This window comes from Theropithecus gelada, chromosome 17, assembly GCF_003255815.1.
Source record: "Theropithecus gelada isolate Dixy chromosome 17, Tgel_1.0, whole genome shotgun sequence".
NCBI lineage: Eukaryota > Metazoa > Chordata > Mammalia > Primates > Cercopithecidae > Theropithecus > Theropithecus gelada.
In genome coordinates this window covers 54,357,863-54,382,453 of record NC_037685.1, presented here as the reverse complement: position 1 = coordinate 54,382,453, position 24,591 = coordinate 54,357,863, and the positions used below count along the sequence as shown (strand labels likewise).

At 40.9% G+C, this 24,591-nt stretch overlaps 1 protein-coding gene across 1 annotated transcript in view; it reads left to right on the top strand.

Annotated features, from left to right (window-relative positions):
• Nucleotides 1–609: 609 nt before the first annotated feature.
• Nucleotides 610–24,591, top strand: part of MICU2 (mitochondrial calcium uptake 2) — a 104,211-nt gene continuing 80,229 nt past the window's right edge. Inside the window, exon 1 of the mRNA XM_025364091.1 lies at nucleotides 610–877. Within this exon, the coding sequence (XP_025219876.1) occupies nucleotides 668–877 (210 nt within the window). The 5' untranslated portion in view covers nucleotides 610–667. The remainder of the gene's footprint in view (nucleotides 878–24,591) is intronic.

The following is a 24,591-nucleotide window of genomic DNA, read 5'->3' as shown; positions in this document are numbered from 1 at the left end:
AGATTGGAGGCTGTTAAATAAAACCAAGTAGTCTGCCTCAGCTACACCACGTATCACCAATGGAACAGCCAAGACTAAGCCTGCACCAGGGAAAACCTCTGGGTCCCTGCTGATAGACACATGGGGCTGGTGTGCGGCTCTGTCTCTATGACTTTTAGTTCTAGGTAGGATATGCGCTACTATCAAACCCTCTGTTGAAACTGAATTTAAATTCAACATTAGCAAATAGTGAGTGACTGAAATAAAGAGAATGCCTTGTCTGAGAGTTCTTTTAGCAGAAATTAAAGAATAGTCAAGACCATGAGCATAGGAAGACATGAACACTCTGCAGAAGAGGCTATTTCAAAAAACGTTTCACAGTTTCATAAGATGAAAAAAATGAAAAGGAGAAAGAAACCTGCCCACACAACCGAGGGCACTATCTTGTTTTGGACTAGGAAGCCATATTATACTGTCTTCCTACTCTTCCTATCATCCCATCTCCACAGCCTTAGAAGGCAGCCCCGGAACCAAAGGCCACCTCCTGCGGTTCCGAGCGTCGCCTCAGCAGCCGCACCCACGGCGCACGCTCGGTAGGCGGGGCTGAAGCCTGTCGAATGTCGCGAGAGTTCCCAGCGCTGGCGGTGGCGCCAGGAGACAAGCACAGTGTAGCTGCGCTTCCGCAAAGATGGCGGCGGCTGCGGGGAGCTGCGCTCGGCTGGCGGCCTGGGGCGGAAGACTGCGACGGGGGCTCGCTGCCAGCCGACGGGCTCTGCCGAGTCCCGGCCCCTTGGCTGCGGCAGTGGCCGGCGCCGCCCTGGCAGGAGTAGGAGCGGCCTGGCACCACAGCCGCGTGAATGTCGCGGCGCGCGACGGCAGCCTCACAGTCTCAGCACAGGTACGGGACGAACTCCTTCTGCTAGCCCCAGTCAAGCTCCTCCCTCCCCTGACGCCCTTGGCGGGGAGTGGTTTGGCGCTGGGCTGCTGTCCCGGAGCCGTGGGTGTGAGCGCCGCTGCGGGTCGGGGCGCCCTGCGACTGGTGGGACTCGCTCCTTCCTGGACTGGCCCCCGCCCTGAGCCCCCGAGGGCCTTCGAGGCCGGTGACGGGAGATTCCGCCTCCCTTGGGAGAACCCCGCGGACGCTGAACACCATAACCCGCAAACTGGCCGCAGTAATTTCGTGGTGATGAGTGTGGGCGTGTGTTAATTCAAGCCTCCTAATTCAGAATCTCACTGCGCCTCGCCCCTTCCTCCCTCTCTGGTCTTTGAAGTGGCATTCACATCCACAGCTGTTTTGCGTCCAGTTACCCCGCTGGGATATACCTTTGTTAACCTTTGTAAGTTTTATGTCCTGTTCTTGGCATAGCATGGTGAAGTTCTGTCGATTGCTTTTTTAAGTCACGAAAGTGTCAGCCATAAAAATTAACCAGTTGATTTCCAGATTTTATTATCAACTTTAAGGAACATTATTGCATGATTATAAACCTTAATATCTTAGTGGACCATTATAAGTTCTAAGCAAAAATTGCTCCTAAAACCTCCATCTATTAAAGATAAGAGTCGGCCGGGCGCAGTGGCACACGCCTTTAACCGCAGGACTTTGGGAGTCCGAGGCGGGTGGATCACCTGGCGTCAGGAGTTCGAGACCAGCCTGGCCAACATGGTGAAACCGCCCCGCCTCCCCACGTCTCTATTAAAAATACAAAAAAATTAGCTGGGCATGGTGGCGGGAGGCCGAAGTGGGAGAACCGCTTGGGCCCGGGAGGCGGAGGTTGCAGTGAGCCGAGATCAACCCATTGCACTCCAGTCTGAGCTACAAGAGCGAAACTCCGTCTCAAAAAAAAAAAAAAAAAAACAGATTCAAGTTCCCTGTTTCAAGATAAATAATGTAACGCATTTGAAAATTTGAATGAGTAGTACTTTAAAATTTTTGTAGACCTAGTAAGTTTTTACGTATGAGCTTTTTTGAAAATTGAAAGTAGTGTTTTATTTTCTTTTTTAGATTTACATTATGCCTTTCTAGTGAAAAACTCAAGGAACATTCAGATACAACAAAAAAGAGAGGAAAGAAGGCCTTGTGAATTAAAATTAAGTATTGGCAAGTGATATTCCTTATTTGTATTAATAACAAATTATTATAAATTATATTAATGTAAACATAATAGATATAATGGAAAGGTCTATCATCTAGTGTTTTTATAGCATTTTTGTGAATCTTGTACCAAGGAGTTCAGTGTATTCATCGTTAGTTTCTCTCTCTCCCCTTGATTCATCCTGTTTTTAAGACCCTTAGATTAATCTTCTGTGGAGTATCACTTTAACCACACAGTGTACCCTTCTTCAGAAACCATTAGTGTCTCATTTTGCTGACAGTAAAATGCACTTTTTTTTTTATCTGAGACCGAGCCTCCTCTTTCTGTCGCCAGGCTGAAGTGCAGTGGCGCGATCCTGGCTCACTGCAACCTCTGACTCCCCAATTAAAGTGATTCTCCTGCCTCAGTCTCGCGAGTAGCTAGGATTACAGGCATAGGCCACCACGTCCAGCTATTTATTTTTATTTTTTTGTATTTTTAATAGCGCCGGGGTTTCACCATGTTGGCCAGGATGGTCTCGATCTCCTGACCTCGTGATCCGCCCGCCTTGGCCTCCCGAAGTGTTGGTATTACAGGCGTGAACCACAGGGCCCGGCCAAAATGCACATATTAAAACTTTGTCCTTCAGAGCCCTTTGAGTCACACTCTGACCTGACACTACTCAGGTACCGTCCCACTAAAGTGATTCACTCACTATCCCTAGAACAAGACTTAAATACCACTCACCCCCCAGTAGCAATTTGTAGACTCTTGACTTCACTTACACATCTAACTGGTTTTTTTCCGGCCCACTTCTAGTCTTTCTCCTTTTAAATCCCTAACTTGACTCTGAAAACTTCACACTAGTGTAGTTATTTTGGATTCTCTTCCCAACTCTCAGTTCTCCTTCCCTGCAGCTTTGTAAGTTTAATCTTAGCTAAAGTAATACAGAAACGATTTTATTATCAATTGTTTAATAAAGTCTGTTGGCATAGCATTTGCCTGATCTACTGTTGGACCGAGACAGTGGTTCTCATCCTTTTGCCACCACGGTGGACATTCCTTTCAGCATCAGTGGCTGAATACAGGAAGGATTGAGAGGACCCGTAGCTTGAAAACTTTGCCTTCACCTCAGTGATTTTGATACATTTCCCTAAGATTTGGGCCTGTTAATTCTCCTCTGCCACCACTACTTTGGGGACAGGTGTGCATAGTTGAACTAGATACATACTAGAATTTTGATTTGTGATGAATCTTCCATCGCCATACAGTTTTATGCATTAATACAGTTATGTTGGTATTCCAGGTTGGTAAAGTCTTCCTGACGTGCCCCTATAATGATAGTGAATACGTCTGGCTGGGCGTGGTGGCTCACGCCTGTAATCCCAGCAGTTTTGGAGGCCGAGGCGGGCGGATCACGAGGTCAGGAAATCGAGACCATCCTGGCCAATACAGTGAAACCCCATCTCTACTAAAAATACAAAAAATTAGCCGGGCATGGTGGTGGGTGCCTGTATTCCCAGCTGCTCGGGAGGCTGAGGCAGGAGAATGGCGTGAACTCGGGAGGTGGAGCTTGCAGTGAGCTGAGATCTTGCCACTGCACTCCAGCCTGGGCGACAGAGCGAGACTCTGACTCAAAAAATAATAATAATAATAATAATAGTGAATATGCCCTTCATTTTCAGTCATTATACTAAGTGCTTTTTTCCAATAAAAATATAAATTTATATTAATGAAGTCCTACACTTTTCTAGTTCCCATTGTGACCAACAGCCTGCATTTTTGAGGGTCAATCAGGAATTAAGGGTAGAGTTTCATGTCGTGAAAAGGTAGATAAATTGAGACCTTCCTTTTTTCTTTACTTTCTTCCTTTCACAAGTATTGAAATCTTACTTGGTCCTTGACAATATGCCAGGAGCAGGGACTGGAGACACAGTGTATGTGCTTACAGTTTAATGGGGAAGGGCAGTTTTAATACAGTGTGATCAATGCTGTGGTCGGGTTAAATACTGGGTGCTGTGGAAGCATAGTGGAAGAGTATTTCACACAGTCTTGGTTTCCTGAAGGAATTATGTGTAGGTTGACACCTGGAGGGTGATTGCAAGTTTGCTAGGCAAAGAGAAGGGGAAGAGTTTCGTTGGCAAAGGAAATAGCTTTACAGAGGTCTGAAAGTAAGAGTTTGACTCAGCAGAGTAAGAGCTGCGAAAGATGGGGTTCAAAACTGGGTTTGAGCAGTGGCTGGGAATCAGATCATTAAGTGTCCCATAAGCCATGTGACATTAATTTTTATCTTGAGGACAGCAAGAAGCCGTTGCAGGATTTCTTAACCCTCATGGAGCCCCATATGTCCATGCATAGAATTTAGGGGATCTGTGAACTTAGAAAAAATACTGCATTTTTGTTTTCATTGACAAAATTTCATTGACAAAAATTTTGTTTCATTTTTGTTTTCATAAATTGTTTAATGTTTTCTTCAATTCATTTAATGAATGTAGGCAACAAGCTATAGTGATATTACAGTAACTGCCTTTGTCATCAACAGAAATCTCAGATATTTTCCTACTATATTAAAGTTGTTATGAGTATTTCAGAGTATCACTTCTTCAAAATGAAAGTGCTTTTTAAAACTGCCACCATATCAATTTAATGCGTAAATAAGTCCATGTAATACTGTATCACAAATTTGTTTGTGACCTTTGGAAAGAGTATCGGGACTTTAGTAAAGAGAGTGAATTGAAAATTAGATTTAGGGAGCTGTTGCAGTAATTCAGGAGAGAGTTGATGATAGCTAAATTAGTGGATGAATTTAAAATACATTTAAAAGATAAATTAGTAAAGACTCTGAATTGCAAGTCTATGTATTGTATTGTTACACCTGGCCAACAAAATAGTGCCTCCAACAAAGAAATTCTTAGTGGAACTTGTTTTAGATCATGTCAGCACATCAGTTACTTCTATGTAAACTGCTGCTTTTGAAATAACATTTGAAAACTTTTTTAAGCTTTTAGTATTACTCCCATTACAATGTTATATTTGATTCAGACATGTAAAATCAGAAACCATAGGAGGAGATAGATTTATTCTCTTGTTCCAGTCCATTCTGCTGTAAAAGGATAGCTGCATTCTTAAGCCTTGATACATTTTATGAAATTATAAAAAGTTATTTCAATGGAGAAAGGAGGTTTAGGAACAAGAGAGTTTTAGAGTTGCAAGGGTGAAAATATTTCTTTCCTGTAGGAATTTAAATAATAAGTGTTATGGCAGTGGTCCTCAACCTTTTTGGCACCAGGGACTAGTTTCATGGAAGACAATTTTTCCACTGACGGAGATGGGGGTGGTTGCGGGATGTAACGGCTGCACCTCAGATCATCAGGCATTAGTTCGATTCTCGTAGGAGTGCAGCTCACAATAGGTTTTGCGCTCCTGTCAGAATCTAATGCTACTGATCTGACAGGAGGTGGAGCTCATGCGGTAAGCTCTTTTCACCCACCATGCGCCTTCTGTTGTGTGGTCTGGTTCCTAACAGACCATGGACCGGGGACCCCTGTGTTGTGGTTACTATTGTATTTTGTTATTAGAAGCTAGAATCATATATTGGCAAATCCGAACTGATTAAAACAAACCTCCATTTCACTAAGTAGATATTCAACAGTAGATGATGAGACTAAAAGTAAAGCTTTCTGAATCATTACTTCTTTTTGTTTGTTTGTTTTTGGAGATGGAATCTTGCTCAGTCACTCAGGCTGGAATGCAGTGGTGCAATCTCGGCTCACTGCAACCTCCGCCTCCCGGGTTCAAGCAATTCTCCTGTCTCAGCGTCCCGAGTAGCTGGGACTACAGGTGCATGCCACCACGCCCAGCTAATTTTTGTATTTTTAGTAGAGATGGGGTTTCACCATATTGGTCAGGCTGGTCTCGAACTCTTCACCTCAGTTGATCCATCCACCTCAGCTTCCCAGAGTGCTGGGATTACAGGCATGAGCCACCGCACCTGGTACCATTACTATTTTAAGTCATTGTAATAATGCCCAAAACTGGGGAAGAAAAGTAAAAACAGCAGAGCCAAAGTAAAATACAATATAGTTCACAGTTGACAACAGTGATGTTTTATTTGTTATTATTCACTTGTTAATTGCATGAATATTTCATTTACTCCCTAAATTTTCTTTCCAAATTATGCGTAATATTGGTTAGTTTAGGTTTTTTTGACTTCATAACAGATTTTTGTTGTTGCTGTTTGCTTTTCAATAGAAAATTTTTCCACTGCTGTTTGAAAAGTAAAATTATTTTGCATAACATTGTCTATAATGCTGTATTTTTTATTCTAAGTACAAACAAATTCTTTATACAAATTCATTGATATTTTCTTGGATATGTTTATTTACATTCATATCTATAAATACATAAAACTCTCCTCTGTTATAATTTGTTTTTTTTTCTTTCATAGTGCTTATCGCTGTTTGAAATTTTTTTTAAATTATTATTATTGTTATTATTTTGAGACAGAGTCTCGCTCTGTCACCCAGGCTGGAGTGCGCGATCTCACTTGGCTCACTGCAAGTTCCACCTCCCGGGTTCACGCCATTCTCCTGCCTCAGCCTCCTGAGTAGCTGGGACTACAGGTGCTGGCCACCACGTCCAGCTATTTTTTTGTATTTTTAGTAGAGACAGGGTTTCACTGTGTTAGCCAGGATGGTCTTGATCTCCTGATCTCGTGATCTTCCCGTCTCGGTCCCCCAAAGTGCTGGGATTACAGGCGTGAGCCACCGCGCCCGACCCTGACATTTTTTTATATGCTTGTTTATTTTGTCTTCCCTTGCTAGAATGGCCTCTTGTCTTTTTCATCTCTGTATTCTTAGTACCTAGAATAATCACAGTCACATAATGGCACATGGTCAATGTTTATCTAGGGTGAATGAACTGAAATGCATTAGATAACAGAGTGACCTTCTCTAACTTTGGTTTGATTGGCGTTTATAGAAATATTAGACAACCGATATCTAGAAGTGGTTAGAATCAGCTAAGTTATAACTGTCCCAGATATATTCAGTTACACACTTAGAGCCATGGAGACATGTCATGCCATATTCCCCTTAGAAAACGTAAGTAAATAAGAGACTTTGCTCTTAACCTGCTATGTCCCAAGGGCCTAGAAAAAAGTCTGGCACATAGTAGGTGCAGTAAATATTTATTGAATGGGTGAATTAATTGATGACATCTATAATGTTTTAATAATAGATATACCTTTGTCCCTGAAGTTTAAAGATGGGTCCATTTAACCTGTTACTACATATAAGATTGCTTTTTTTTTTTTTTTTTTTTTTTTTTTGAGACAGAGTCTCGCTCTGTCGCCCGGGCTGGAGTGCAGTGGCGCGATCTTGGCTCACTGCAAGCTCCGCCTCCCGGGTTCACGCCATTCTCCTGCCTCAGCCTCCTGAGTAGCTGGGACTACAGGCGCCCGCCACTGCGCCCGGCTAATTTTTTTATTTTTAGTAGAGACGGGGTTTCACCGTGGTCTCGATCTCCTGACCTTGTGATCCGCCTGCCTCGGCCTCCCAAAGTGCTGGGATTACAGGCGTGAGCCACCGCGCCCGGCAAGATTGCATTTTTAATATATATTATTAACATTTATATTTGTCTTTATATAGCAAGCTTTTGTCCTTTGCTATCACATTAAAATATCAAATATTCATTTTAGAATTTAAGTAAAATTATATTTTCATTTCAGTTATTGAGATGCTTCAACTGGTAAACCTCAAGCCATTTAAATTAGTTTTAAATTTGGAAAATAATCCTGACATGGCAAAAACCAACTATATTAATAAACTATTTCTACATCTTAGTTGAGTGCATGTTACACATTTTACACCAACTGAAGATATAACAAGCTCTGTATCTTAACAATTGGCTGAAAATCCTGTTAGCAAGAGAATGGCTTTGGTTTACATACTCTGTGTTTGAGGTAGAGAGTAAGCCCTGTAAGAACCTGAATGTGAGGCCGGGCGCAGTGGCTCATGCCTGTAATCCCAGCATTTTGGGAGGCCGAGGTGGGTGTATCGCTTGAGGTCAGGGGCTCAAGACCAGCCTGGCCAACATGACAAAACCCCATCTCTACCAAAAATACAAAAATTAGCCACGCATGGTGGTGTGTGCCTGTAGTCCCAGTTACTTGGAAGGCTGAGGCAGGAGAATCGCACTGCACTCTAGCCTGGGTGACAGAGCCAGACTCCGTCTCCAAAAAAAACAAAAAACAAAAAAAAAGAACCTGAATGTGGCTGACTTAGGCTTCAGGGGTGAGAGAAAGCTGCTTTGCATAATACAAGCAGAAGAATTTGGAGCATATAAGGGAAATGTGGGGGGAAGTGAGTACTAAGAGTGGAGATGGAGGGAGAAGGAAGGACAGGATTGGAAAGGCATTAGTCTTAAGATCTCTGTAGTCTTAAGAAACTCTGTAGTCTTAAGATGTCCCCTTCTTTCATCCCATCATATGTAAAGTCTAGCAAATGCACAAGTGCTTGGATAGAGTTGCACAAGGCTCCTGTGGTTTTAAGCAGAAGTAGCGCTGGATGGAAGTGATGAAAGAGGAGACATGGAGAATGTAAGTACCTCCACTGCCCCGGTTCTTAGCAGCAGTCCTGGAAGGGTTTTGAATATTCCTAGATTGTAAAATTAAAGGTAGGAGTGATCTCTATCAGAGTCCAATAAGGAGACAGAAATCAAACCAGTAATCTGAAGAAGGAAATTTAATGTAAAAAAGTAGTAGAAGGTAATTGACTACTAAGGGAGTAATACTCACAGAGGTCCAGAAGTAGCAGGTGTCAAAAAGTAGCTCCTGCCTCTAGGCTGAAGAAGAGTGGACCGTGAAGGAACTAAAGACTTAGGAGAGGTATCCTCCTCCACCCCAAAGCGGAGATTCAGCCTTTTTCAAGAGGCTGTGCCTATCACAAGAGTATAAAGCCTGCTGCAGCTGAAGAAGCTTGTCAGATGGTGACACAGCACCTGACAAGAATAAGTACACCCATTAATGGCTGTGGGGGAAGTAAGAATTGAGGCTATCATTCCTTTCCATTTACGAAAAGACTTTTCTAGCCATCCTGTAAAGGGGTCATTTACCCCAAGTTGCTGGCTAACTCATTGGACAGAGTGGTCAGACCTTGCAATGCCTTTGTTATAGTTCCATTAGGGGCAGTGTTGTTTGGGACGAAGGTGTAACATTGAGTTTTAATCATGATGCAAACTCCTCCTCTTTTTGCTAATATCATGTCTAAGGCTATCTGATTTTCCGAAGCCATCTGGCTAGTAGCCCTTAATTGTTCAGCTATTCCTTTAATAGCATTTTTAGTGTAGTTAATAAATTGCTGTTGGTTGTAGTAGATGTGGGTTATCTAATCTACATTTTTATTGTTACCTATCAAATAGTGACATAAATCCTGCAGCTATTTGATTTTGGGCTTTAAATTGATCTGGAATTCCCTGTGGGATTCTAATTGTGTCTAAATAGATCTAAGAGTCTAAAGACCCATAGGGGCTTCTCTCACTTTACGATGTCTTATTTTTCCTTCCTCTGGTTGACGAAATGCCAGGGTGAAAGGGATTGCCAGTTGGACTAAAGCACAAGTGCCACTCCAGTTATTCAGCAGAGTGCCCAGTAAAGGTCCACCACAATACCACCACACATCTGCTCAGGGATGAACAAGGGCTGACTGATTGATAAGCTCTTGAAAATTCTTAAGCTCACTGCATCCCTTCAGGTCTCCAAGGAACGCTAAGTTTCCTCCCTGTCATGAGAGACATGAAGTGAACTTAGTGTTGGGAGATGGAAGCTGGAGGGCCCTTGGGGGCTGACCCACAAGGTGCCGGACTTCGGGATATAGCAGAGAGAGAGCTTGGCATGACTTATTACTCCCGGCTGTAGAATCCTGGAAAAGAACTACCATGCAGCCCACACCTGGTCAACTGGAGGACCACCTTAGTGGAAAGGGGACAGTTTGGGCCTCTGACCTGCCATGTGCACAAGCATAACAGTTGCTTTTGTTTAACGTTGTGGATGGAATATTTGAGCCATTCCAACCAGGTATTTGCATCTTGGTATCCTATTTTAATTGCCAAAGTTTGTTTTAAGTCTTTAACTCCTGTGATCCTCTAGTAAAATGAATGTGTGGTTTTAGGAAATTACAAAAACCGGTTGGGGCAGTCCATCCTTGCTCTTTAGTGGTCCACAGAACGTTGGACCAACTACGGCATAAAAGCTCTACATCGGGGGGCAAGACTCCTGTTTGACACTGGGGTCTGTATTGAAATGCTGAATTTGATATTATTTACTTAATAAAATTTAAGTTGGATGTCTTTTATGTTCAGAGAAAGCAGAATGCCTCCACCTGTGCAGTTCAAAGTCTGATTTCTTTGAATCTATCAAAAAAGAAAAATCAAGATTCAGTGTTCACTGAAATTTCATCTACTTTAAGTACACATTTAGTGTTTAGTATCTTATAACTACCATTCTAAAGTACTTATACCTAACTAGCTTTTATTCATCATTTTACAATACTTAGTGTAGTCTTTAATTCATGATAGGTACTAATAAATAACTGTTAAGTGAATAAGTGAGTGAATGAATGAATGGAAAGAGTGTCCAGCTAAAGCTGTGCTTAAAAGGGCTAAATTCAGTTCAAAGTCAGCATGCTTTTCCTCCGATCTACAATCCATTCATATTGTTCCTATACCTACTTGCATTTGCAGTTTTAAAGCATTTTCACCTATCACTGAGTAGTGGCTACTCTCCAGAATGTTCCTTAATTTAGGTTTAGTTGATGTTTCCTCATGATTCTTGCACTTTTTTTTTTTTTTTTTTTGAGATGGAGTCTTGCTCTGTCGCCCAGGCTGGAGTGCAGTGGCCGGATCTCAGCTCACTGCAAGCTCCGCCTCCTGGGTTCTCGCCATTCTCCTGCCTCAGCCTCCCGAGTAGCTGGGACTACAGGCGTCCGCCACATCACCCGGCTAGTTTTTTGTTATTTTTTAGTAGAGACGGTGTTTCACCATGTTAGCCAGGATGGTCTCGATCTCCTGACCTCGTGATCCACCCGTCTCGGCCTCCCAAAGTGCTGGGATTACAGGCTTGAGCCACCGCGCCCGGCCGATTCTTGCACTTTTTTCACAAATGCCACTAAAGCCGTGCTGTGCTCTTTTCAACGCGTCGTATTAGGAGGTACACAAATTAGATTTCTACTGGTGATAATTACAGTTACTTTTATCATTTGGTAAGAAGACATCTGCCAGGTTTCTTCATTAAAAATTTAATAAGTTCTTTATACTCATTAATAAGTATTTTGAGGGGAGATAATTTTGTGGCTTCATAAGGCTTTGTCCTCTCCAGTGTTTACTCATTTATTCATTTATTTATGTATACAGACTCATGGATTCCCATTTTACTCAAAGAGTTTCCATTTATTTTGATACTCAGTCGCCCCATATGTAACCAGTCTCCTGAAAGCCGGTGCCTTGAATACTCGGTTCTCTCCTCCCCTCGTCCCTGGCAAAGGGGAGGAAGGAAGAGAGAGTGCAGCCAAGTCTTGATTAACCCATCTGAGAGAGGAGAGCTTTTAGCTTTGATGTACAAAATGACAGTTATTTTCCTAGGATATAGTAGATTATACTCTCTGAAATGTCAGACAAATAATGTTAATAATGGGAAAGGGAAGAAGATGCCTGGGAGAGCAGCTTCTAGGAAAATAAAATTAAGCATCTTTTCTCACCAACTTTAATGCATCATTTTTATATGCTATATTTAAATGTTTGTGTATATATGCTGACCTTGGTACTGGAAAGATTTAAAGTGACTTAAGAAAATGCTGCTGCAAGTTAGAATTTTTAAATGGAGAGAAAAATGAGAGTAATAAACATAAGCCATAAAGAAGACTAAAATATATGCTGTAACACGCCAGGTGTGTTGGCTCCTGCCTATAATCCCAGTGCTTTGGAGGCCGAGGCGGGAGGATTACTTGACCAGGAGTTTGAGGCCAGCCTGGGCAATACAGCAAGACCTCGTCTCTACAAAAAAAAATAGAAGAAAAAAAGGGCCAGAATTGGTGGTGCGCGTCTGTAGTCCCAGCTCTTTGGGAGGCTGAGGTGGAGGGATCTCTTGAGCCTGGGAGGCTGAGGCTACAACGAACCATGATCACACCACTACAATCCTGCCTGGATGGCGGAGCAAGACCCTATCTTTAAAACAAACAAACAAAAGACACAGGTAGAAAAGTTGGATTTTCATAGCAGCAAGGATATTTTTTCTGTTGCAATAGGAATGAAAACAGAGGGTATGGTAAATCCTAGAAGCTGATTATAGACTAATTCCACATTTTCCTGCTGGAAAAAAAAGGCTTAAAAAAAAAACTGATGTTGAACTGCTCTGAAAAATAAAGAAGTAGATTCAGGGATCTGTAATCGTCAGAGGGATCTGTAATCTGCTACTGGAGCGGGTAACCCAGATGGTTAGGGGGAGAGGGAATAGTTTACAGAGCTGTGAAACTGAACCGTGAGAGCGGAGATGCAACAGTTTTGCTGAATATAGGACCAGTTGCCACAGACTTCTAATGGCTTTCTTCTAGTGAGTCCGCTAATTCGGGTTTCTTAATGTTGCTGTAAAGTATTATCTAAAAAATGTTTTTTCATAAACCTTGCTATTTGACTTTAATACAAGTAATATATTGGGCATTAAATTTAAAAATTGTTAAAATTCTAAAATGAGAATGCCAGGTGGTTTGCTTTTGATATTATGTAAATTCATATTTTGAACTCATTTTTTATTTTGTGAGTACTATCTGACTAAAAGATGGTTACAAATTTTAAATAAAAGCAAGAAATGTGGACCATTATGTTTAAATAAGCAAAACTATATTATAACTTAGGAAGTGAATTTGCAGTTTCATTAGATGTAGGATCTCTTTTTCTATTCCATGTCAGTGAATATTTTAAACACTCAATGTAGTTAATAAGATTAATCTATTTTAATTTGCTCTAAGAGCCATAATCATAAATTAAATTGGCTTTCTTTTATTTCAAGCTGTCTGACCATAGATTTGTGATGATTATTTTTGTGAAAAAGAAAAAAAAATATGCTAATAGGACATTAACAATAGGTAAAACTGGAACTTATTGGAGTATACCGTTAGTATATTTGTGTGCAGTGCATTGGTTTAATAACAGTACATGTAAAATTGATAATGCTAAGAGCAGTAAACTTTATAGCAACATACAGAAGTTTAATAACCGTGAAACATTGTAATCCCAGTGAAGACTAAAGCTTTCTTGCAACAGTAAAGGAAGAATGCAAAGAAGTTTTTATACTTTATTGCCTCAGGTAAAAAATGTCTGTAGAAACAGGTAAGTGATGACAAAGCTTTGATGTTAATAAACCCAAATGGAAGTCAAAAATCAAAGTGTGTAAATGGCTACATTATGAAAAGAGAGATGACAAAGTTATACCCTGTAATTAGATGTAATTTGTGCTTTTGGCATAGCTGTTTGTCCTGCATGAATGAGAGGTTGTCTTACTTTCCTTCCTTGTATAATAGGACAGTAGTTAACGATCCTGCTATAAATCTGTGGAGTGACTTTTCTGGGGGAAAGAACAACAAATTGTAATATCAAAACAAAGTATATTTAACCTTTTCTTTTGCATTTATATTGTTTAGTGGAATCCAGGTAAATATTACTGTTTGTTCTTGTTCTATAAACCATATGTGTTTTAGTAGCTAATATATACAAATTCTGCTTCTTTTACTGTGAATTTTGGAGTTTTATGAATTACAACAGTGCATAAACATACCAAAAGCCACTAATAGTAGCAGTATATGAATCTAAATGTTTTATTTATAGTTTAAAAAGCAGTAAATATTTGGTAGAGTAAATTAGTAGTAAATATATTCTCTCAATAATTCTTCATAAATTGTTAAATGTTTTCAGAGTATAAGTAATTTCAATATAAAAATAATATTTAATGAGTCATACTTTTTAAGTATAGCCTGGCCTTAAAATCCTCATAGATATCTGTGAAACCTACATAGATATGTGGTTCCATAGATAGTTCCATAGATATTTCTAAGGAAATAAGATGTTATAAAATCTTAAATTTATCCACATGGATATCATTTGTTTTGTGTGTTGTGTACTAGAAACTTGATACCTTAAGATCGCAGGCATCTTTGTCCTCAGTCCCTCATCACTTAGCTGTATGTACCCTGCTCACTGCCAGCTCCGCCTCCCAAGCCATTCTCCTGCCTCAGCCTCCCAAATAGCTGGGACTACAGGTGCCCGCCACCACGCCCGGCTAATTTTTTGTATTTTTACTAGAGATGGAGTTTCACCGTGTTAGCCAGGGTGGTCTCGGTCTCCTGACCTCATGATCCGCCTGCCTCGGCCTCCCAAAGTGCTGGGATTACAGGCGTGAGCCACCACTCCCGGCCAATGCAAACCATTTTAAAATTAGGCAAGATGAACCTTAAATATGAAAGCACAATGTGTTTCCACAAACTGTTCCAGATATTTCAAAGGAAAATATGGATAATGCAGCATATCTACTGTTTGGAATTGCATCATTTTTCTCTTTCACTAGTATATACAATTAGACAATTATATACAGTAAGAAGCTATAAATGGGTTGATTTCTGCATTTCTTGAATGTCAGGAGATTAAATGACACTGTTGAGTGTTTTATGGACAAAACCTTTTTCATTTTAACTTGGTCATAATTGCCCAATTAAGAAACCAGCTCAAATCAGCACATTTTCAGTATGGCTCTGCCTCCATTCAGACCCAGTCCTGGGAAGTTCTGGAATGCTTGGAATGCTCCAGGATTGAATTCCAGGTCAGAGAACTGCTCTTTCGGTGGTGGTGCTGGTACTGCTTTGACTGTTGCTTTAGCGGGAGCCTGGTGAATGGAACTGTGACTGCCCTACTGCAAAGAGAAAACAGGAAAACAGCTGAGCACTTCCCAAAGGCTCATTTAATTATCAGATGATAACTGATCCAGCTGCCTACATATGTTGAAGTATATATGGAAGACTTATCTGTCCTAGTAGTTCCTAATCTCAGACATATGAAGTGTAAGATACTTTAATGGCAAGCCAGAAAATAATGATAATGAGGAAACATTGGGGTTTAACCAGGAAACCATTGCAATACCAAGAAGACAATCAGTAGCGTATGTAGTAGTGTATGTTACAGAGACACACTTCTAATTGTTAAACCTAATACTGATCACTTTTTATCAGTGATTGAAGCATGTTTATTTATTTAATACTGCAACTTTTTTTGTTTTGTTTTCTACTTTATAGAGAGAAGGTCTCGCTCTGTCACCCAGGCCAGAGCATAGTGGTGCGATCATAGCTCAAGGCAAACTCCTAGACCCATGCAGGCCTCCCTCCTCAGTCTCTCAAGTAGCTAGGAAGGCATGAATGAGCTAGTCCAGCCTTTTTGTTTTTAAAGTAGTACTTTGTATTTCATTAGTAGACTTGACCCATAAGGCAGTGCTTAAATCCATCTTAAATTATAGTCGTGAAAAGATTGCTTCCTGAAACACTGAAGAAATTGTTATAAATGAAGTTTTGGTGCCACAAAAGAAATAGCACTCGAAAATAAACTTTTCTTTTTACTTCTCAGTGAGGCAATGTACTTCTATAGAAGAGCGCGCCCTTACAGATAGAGCAATGGTGAGCGCACACCTGGACAAGGGAGGGGAAGGGGTTCTTATCCCTGAGGCATGTGGCCCCTGCTGCTGTGGTGTTCCCCTATTGGCTAGGGTTAGACCGCACAGGCTAAACTAATTCCCATTGGCTAATTTGAAGAGAGTTACGGGGTGAGTGCTTTGGTGGGAAAATGCTTATGGCAGAGCAGGAAATTGGAATGAGTCAAGGTGGAGAATGAGCAGGTAATCGGAATGAGTCAGGGTGGAGCAGGTAATCGAAAAAGGTTTCTTTAGAAAGAAGTTAAGGCCGGGCGCGGTGGCTCACGCAGGTAATCCCAGCACTTTGGGAGGCCGAGGCGGGCGGATCACGAGGTCAGGAGATCGAGACTATCCTGGCTAACACGGTGAAACCCCGTCTGTACTAAAAAATGGAAAAAACTAGCCGGGCGTGTTAGCGGGCGCCTGTAGTCCCAGCTACTCGGGAAGCTGAGGCAGGAGAATGGCGGGAACCCGGGAGGCGGAGCTTGCAGTGAGCTGAGATCCGGCCACTGCACTCCAGCCTGGGCGACAGAGCAAGACTCCGTCTCAAACAAAAGAAAAAAAGGAGCACCGGAAACCCAGCAGAGGACAAGAGCCGAACCCCGGCCTCCTCATTAAAATAAATGTCACTGGCTAAGGAGACAAGATGCTACGTACAAGGCGGTATCCTGGATTAGATCCTGTAACACAAAAAGGGACCCCAGTGGAAACTTGGGGAATCCGATTAAATTCGGCCATTCAGTTAATAGTATTGTACCAATGTTAATCTGTTAGTTTTGGATAAATGTACCATGATGTTAACATCATGTAATGTAAGATGTTAACATCGAATGAAGCTGGCTGAAGGGCATATGGGAACTTCGTGTACCATCTTTGCAACTCTCTGGAAATCGAAAATGGTTGATTTCAATTGAAGTTTAAAAACAAAAATTAAAAAAAAAAAGTTAAGTTTAAAAGTAGAAAGCAAATTGAACGTACATATTGATTCTTTGAAGAGAAATTTAGAACTCATATCTAACAATAATATTATGATTACTGAAATTCTTTGATATATATCAGGAAGGAGGCTAGAACTGTTGCTTGTTTCTCAATTCTTTTTTAAAAATTACTTACGTTGGCTTTTTTTCTTATTGAAATACGTGTATATTATAGAAAAATTAGGGGAAAAGTCAAAGGACGCTTGTAAAAACCATCCTTTTCCTATGATGACTTGAGAAGACTAGTTACTATTAAAGTTTTGACTGTTGTATCTTGAGTAGTTAGATTTTTTATTGGAAATAAAGCTATTGGTGCTGAAGCTGAGAAATGATTATTGTAGTTCCACATCGTGTCGTTAGAGGGAAACTGAGCTGTCCAGGCCCTTTTGGAGACTAGCCTTTGCCCTGTCTCCTTGCTCTCCAGTCTCTTGTCACCCATATTTCTCTTTAGTTGTTTCTCTACTAAAAGCTGTAAGTATTTGTCATACTTAATGTGATGGCTGCTTTCTTATATAGAGCAGGAGAAGACACCCCGCAGTGGCTTTGTTGCCACATCCAGGAAAAGGTATAGTGAAAACAAAATTCAGAATTATGCAGATATGCATGTAAGGTTTTGTTAAAGACCAAGCTTTTATTCCAAAATTTTGTGTAGCAATGATTTCTTGTAGTTCCTTGCTTTATTTGTGCTAGATAGCAGTTGTGTGTATTCTTTATTTTAATTAATCTGCTTTAGCTGGTGACATTTTTAGATGACCTGGAATTAATAGATTTTACATTTCATACTTAGTCATGTTGGGGAAGCTCTTTTCATTTAAATTTTAAAAGAGACCTTTACTGCTAGATATCAAAAAGGGATTGAGTCAAATATTCATCTCAGCTGTTTAAACTTCATTAACTATATACATTATTCTAACATGCATACTTAAAATAGGGAAATTTTATTTTACTAATCAGCTATTTTACCGTTTATCATTCATCTTTGTCATTTTTCCTGAACTTTGAATAGGGTGTGAATCTGATTATGTGGTAAGTTACATACGCTCTTTCCCAAAAAAAATGCACATGCATGTTTCACACAGATTTCAGGGAGTTATGAACCCCAGAAGTGTGATTATGTCATGTGAGGTTAAGAACCTCTGCTATAGGCAGAGCAGTGGCTCACATCTGTAATCCCAGCATTTTGGGAGGCCGAGGTGGGTGGATCACTTGAGGCCAGGAGTTTGAGACCAACCTAGTCAACACGGTGAAACCCTGTCTCTATTAAAAATACAAAAGTGGCCGGGCGCGGTGGCTCAAGCCTGTAATCCCAGCACTTTGGGAGGCCGAGACGGGCGGATCACGAGGTCAGGAGATCAAGACCATCCTGGCTAACACGGTGAAACCCCGTTTCTACTAAAAAATACAAAAATCTAGCCGGGCGAGGTGGCGGGCGCCTGTAGTCCCAGCTACTCGGGAGGCTGAGGCAGGAGAATGGCGTAAACCTGGGAGGCGGAGCTTGCAGTGAGCTGAGATCTGGCCACTGCACTCCAGCCTGGGCGACAGAGCGAGACTCTGCCTCAAAAAAAAAAAAAAAAAAAAACAAAAGTTAGCCTGGCGTAGTGGTGCATTCCTGTAATTCCAGCTACTCAAGAGACTGAGGCACAAGAATTGCTTGAACCCAGGAGGTGGAGGTTGCAGAACTTCTGCTCTAAATTTTCAGGTTACATTCTTGTCCCTTCCTGGTTCTTAATATTTATCCTTCACATTATAAAATGTTTCAAAGGCTAGATCTAAAATTATTTTCCACTTCACTGCTTTGATTATGTCGTTGTATTGCTCTAACTTTTACATGCTGTTACCTTCAGATCAGGGAATTGATGATGTTTGCCTCTTGCTCTTCACCAGTTCATCTCTTTTGTTCTGACTCTGTACATTCTCTATTCTAACCCAGTTGGCCCTGTTTTACTAGCTTATCCTGTTTACACCTTTATAAATGGATCAGACACCTTTGTTGCCACTAGCCTTCATTGTTCAAGGGAGCTTCTTCAAGTTTATTGGTCCTCCAGCCTGTAAGTAAGTTGGGGTATTCAAGTTCTCACAGCCTGAGGAGTTTACCCATAATTTCAGGAATACTGGTAATAATATTTGTTACTTACATGAAGTTTTATAAAGTTATAAGTTAGGAGACTAAACAATAGCCCATACATATTTAGAAACTAATTTTAGACTAAACAGAGTGACAAAATTCATTTGAGTTTTCAGATATTTAAGAGTTACTCTTTCGTACTTCCCAAGCAATTCAAGGTTGGAGATTTAGGTTGCCTGGATCATTGTAGAATATCAGGCCCTGTCTGTTCTAGTCTACAAATATCTGCTCCACTCTCTTCCCAAGATCTAACTAGGATTATTCTTGGTTATAAAGACACACGAGTAGATTCGCCAACAAGTTTTAAAAGGGAAAGATTACCCAAATGCTAGTTCTGTCCATGCCTACCCTTAAAAGTATGTATGTAACAGCTTATAAACTGCAAGTTTTCACTGGTTTTGTTTCTCATATAAGATTCCAAAATTCTTGGGGATCAAGGTAAAGATTTTTCTTTAACCTGCACCAGAGAACCTTATATTTGCTATAGACCTCACTGCTGCCTGGGCAAATGCTAACAATTTTACCTAGTATATGATTCGCTGGCATAATTTTATACTGCTTTCTGTGCTTGAGGTTAAGATGTAGCACTCACATTTCTCCATTTGACACCAACTGTTGTAAAAGAAAAATGGGTAGAGGCGGTTGAAGGGAAAAGTGACCCTGATTCTAGTAGTGGTGGCAATTGAAATAGTAAAGTGAGAAATGATTTTCTACGTATTTAGTAGTAGTTTTACTTTAGTTATGCTTGGTGCTACTGTAAAGCAAAACAGAAAAATAACCAAAAAACCCCACAAAACTTGTTTGGTTTTTCAGTCGTTATACTGCAGATTCTGCAATGACATTTTTTTAGAATCTTCACTGTTAAAGTATCCTCAGATATTACTGAGAGCATGGATTTTTTTTTCAGTTAATAATGATGCATTTTATTGGATCATATATTTAATGTATCTGTTTTTTGAGACCATGGATATCTTATGAAATATTTCAAAAAGAATAAGGTGAAAGCGGAAAGGGAGACTTTGGCAAATTTGTTCTAGATCTTCAATGATTTGCTCTATATTTGTTCATAACTGATATAAAGCAGAGCTTTGAGCCGGGCGCGGTGGCTCATGCCTGTAATCCCAGCACTTTGGGAGGCTGAGGCAGGTGGATCACCTGAGGTCAGGAGTTCAAGACCAGCCTGGCCAATATAGTGAAACCTGTTCTCTATTAAAAATACAAAAAATTAGCTGGGCGTGGTGGCGGGAGCCTGTAATCCCAGCTACTCAGGAGGCTGAGGCAGGAGAATCTCTTGAACCTGCGAGGCGAAGGTCTCAGTGAGCCAAGATTGGACCATTGCAACTCCAGTCTGGGCAGCAAGAATGAAACTCCATCTCAAAAAACAAAAAAAGCAGAACTTTGCTTAAATAATACATTAATTTGCCAGAATATTATATAATCATATCTGTATTACTTTATTTTTGTATTGTGCAATTTATATGTTTATTTACTGGTGATTTAATTTATAAACATGAACAGAAATATGAATTGCATGTGTCTTTGTACCTTTGCTAGTAAACTACCTGTTTTGATATAATATCTGGCTCATTCTCTGCTCATTTCCTGTAAGTACATTTTATTAGCAGAATTTTATCTTAGAAATATTTCATTACAGTCTGTCAATGTACTCCAAGATGAAGCTGAAAAACTCTACTAAAACCTTAATCAACCATGGTATAAGGCCTGAAATCCATCAAGTCATTCATTCAGATTTACAGAAGGAGAATGTGAAGCAGCTGGTGTAATCCAGTTTCAGAGCATTCTGTTTCTAAGATTCCATGATTTCTATGCTAAGCAAAAATTAAGGCAGTATCCTTTGGTACAGTTAACACTGCCACCACCTGTCAGTGGCTTTACCTCTTTCCTCTTGTTACAAAGGCATTTTTAAAATCTAAAGTAATTAGCAATATACAGTAATTTACAGTTAAAGGGAAACAGAAGGGCCCCTATTTGTGTGTATGTTTAGTGAGGTTGCACATAGCAGAGTATATACCTGGCTGTCTAAAGATATTTTAATAAATTATTAATAAGGCTTTAAAATACATCAGCATAACCCACTTTTGCATATTGGTTCACAGACTAAACATTTTTTTTTTTTGAGATAGGATCTCAGTCTGTCACCTAGACTGGAGTCCAGTGGCACAATCATGGCTCACTGGCTCACTGCAGTCTTGACCTCCCAGGCTCAAGTGATCCTCCCACTTCAGCCTCCTGAGTAGCTGGGACCACGGGCATGTGCTACCATGCCTGAGTTAATTTTTTAAATTTTTTGTAGAGCTGGGGTCTCCTTGTGTTCCCTAGACTAGTCTCAAACTCCTGGGCTCAAGTAGTCTTCCTGCCTCAGCCTCCCAGAGTGCTGGGATTACAGGCGTGGGCCACCAAGCCCAGCTCTAAAATTATTATTACTTTTTTTTTTTTTTTTTTTGAGACGGAGTCTCACTCTCTTGCTCAGGCTGTAGTGCAATGGCGCGATCTCGGCTCACTGCAACCTCCGCCTCCCAGGTTCAAGCCATTCTCCTGCCTCAACCTCCCGAGTAGCTGGGATTACAGGTGTCACCACCATGCCCTGCTAATTTTTTGTATTTTTAGTAGAGACAGGGTTTCACTGTGTTGGCCAGGCTGGTCTCGAACTCCTGGCCTCGTGATCCACCCGCCTCGGCCTCCCAAAGTGCTGGGATTACAGGCGTGGGCCACCGCGCCTGGAAGCTCAGCTCTAAGATTATTTTTTAAGGACACATTTTGAGTTTGGAATTGATTCCCATTCATAAAAACCCATGAATGTTACCATGTTAGCCATGCACTAGGCACTGGAGATACAGAATAAAAAAAAGATACTTTCTATTCTTGAGGACTTCAATGTAGTAAACAGGCAATTTCAGTGCAGGGTTACTAGAGCTTTGATAAAAAACTTACTCAGGGTTCTAGGCCGGGCGCGGTGGCTCAAGCCTGTAATCCCAGCACTTTGGGAGGCCGAGACGGGCGGATCACGAGGTCAGGAGATCGAGACCATCCTGGCCGACACGGTGAAACCCCGTCTCTACTAAAAAATACAGAAAACTAGCCGAGTGAGGTGGCGGGCGCCTGTAGTCCCAGCTACTTGGGAGGCTGAGGCAGGAGAATGGCGGGAACCCGGGAGGCGGAGCTTGCAGTGAGCTGAGATCCGGCCACTGCACTCCAGCCTGGGCGGCAAAGCGAGACTCCGTCTCAAAAAAAAAAAAAAAAACTTAGGGTTCTATATGCCCACAAGGGAGGACACCTAACCCAAAATAGGTGCTTCTGGAAGGACTCCTAGAGGAGATAACTACTGGAGTTTTTTTCTTTTAATTAATTTATTTTGTTTTATTTTTTTAGAGACAAAATCTATCACCCAGGCTGGAGTGCAGTGGCACAATTATAGCTCCTGGTTACCTTGAACTTGTGAGCTCAAGTGATCCTCCTACCTCAGCCTCCTCAGTAGCTAGGACTATAGGTGTGTGCCACCACATCTGGGTAGTTTTTTTTTGAGACAGAGTCTCGCTGTGCCATCCAGGCTGGAATGCAATGGCATGATCCTGGCTCACTGCAACCTCTGTCTCCTGGGTTCAAGCGATTCTGCCACCTCAGCCTCCCAAATAGCTGGGATTACAGGTGCACACCACCACACCCAGCTAATTTTTTTGTATTTTTGTAGAGACAGGGTTTTACCATGTTGGCCACTGGTCTTGAGTGCCTGACTTTGTGATCCACCTGCCTCGGCCTCCCAAAGTGCTGGGATTACAGGTGTGAGCCACCACGCCCAGCCTCATCTAGGTGATTTTTTTATTTGTTAAATTTTTGTAGAAACAGGGTCTTGCTATGTTGCCCAGGCTGGTCTACAACTCCTGGCCTGAGCTGATCCTTTCCCCTCAGCCTCTCAAAGTCCTGGGATTATAGACATGAGCCACCAAGCCCAGCCCAAAATTAACTGTTATAAGTAAGTTAGCCAAATTAAAAAGGGGGCTATATTACATGCTTAGCTTCGTAAGGTGTTTTAATTAGTCAGAGGCAAGTAAGTGGTTATTTAATCTGTCTTTTGGAAAGGTTTACTGAAGTTAATATAAGTCAGTCAAGTGAATACTGAAGCTCTAAGGACACCCCAGCAAGTCAAATCTGTTTTAGGACAATCTTGTTAACAGTGATCAAAACTGAGATTGACATTGAAGAGAGCTAGTACAATATTTGTTTTACACACATTTTGCTTTGTTTTCTGAATTGTACAAAGACCAATTCAGAAAAAAGTACTATCAATGGAATTTTTTTAAAAGAAATATAATTTTTTAAGTAAGAAATTTGCAAATCTGCTGAATTCAAACCTTCGTTATTCCATTTACCTGAAAGTTTTAAAATTTTTTGTTCAATTTTTGTTTTGGATAAAATTGTTCTGTTTGTAGAGCAAAACTCCGTCTCAAAAAAAAATCTATTTGTATGCAATCAACATACATTGCAGGGCTTTATAAAAAATAATTTCAGTATTTAAGCAAATTTTGTATAGGGTTGAGGTGGGGCATGAGAGATTTGATGATAGGCAAACTGCTCTCAGTCAGTGTTCAGCCATGAGCTTTACGAATCCTCACTGTCAGTTTCCTATAAGCTGGGGAAGCACATGGAGGTGACAGCCATTTGCTGAGGACTGGGATATGGAAGTCTGAGTGGGTCACAGAAAATGTGGGAGCAGGGCAAAATACTATATGAATGAATCACTTTTCTACTGCAGTCACAAACTGTAAAATACAGCTACAGACTGCAGCTGTTCCCCAAGAAGGGCTAGAAGGAAGAAGAGAGGGATCCTTTAATCCATCTCCTCTTTGCTTCATACTGTGTCATATATTATAGGATATAATATCCTAAATGTTGTTATCCCTAGTGGTAGCCTCTGTTTATGACTCAGCCCCCCGACAGCACCACTTACTTGAAGGTCTCAGTTTCCAGGAAACCTTTTTGCATGGGTACATAAGATTCCTGAAATTAGAGCTCATATCACAGAAGTTCCTTGTTAGTGCTCTGCGTCTACTTCTCAGCTGCCCAGAAAAGAGAGCTCACAGTCAAGATAAATCAAGATACCAGACCTGTTGCTAGTTTTCTATTCAGATTTATTTATATAACATTGAAAAATGTTAGTCTGGTGCATATCTCATTGTGAAAAGTAAGAAATCAAAATATCATGGTTAAGAAATAATGTGTGAAAAATACTTAAATTTATCCTTGTGGAACATACACATTTGCTAAATGCGTGTTGTTCCTTTCATACTTCTGCTCTAACATCACCTGTTATGCCTTCCCCACTAGGGAGTGAGTGCCTCTTCACCCACCATTTTGTTTCTGTAAGATGTTTGGTCATGGGAGACAGGTTTATTAAATAAGGTGATAAGGTTGAGTAGTTGTAGAGAGTTCACAAGTAGTATTTTACGTTCTCCTGTGGAGGAAAATAAACTGAAGTAGCTCATTCAATTCTTAAGAAAAATTTAGTTGTAGTTGCCATAAATGAGACTGATGATACCTTGGTGGGAGTATTGAGATTTTAAATTAAGGCCTTTTTTTTTTTGAGACAGAGTCTCATTTTTTCACTAAGGCTGGAGTGCAGTGGTGCGATCTCAGCTCACTGGAGCCTTGACCTCCGAGGCTCAAGCGATCCGCCCACCTCCACCTCAGCCTCCGAAGTAG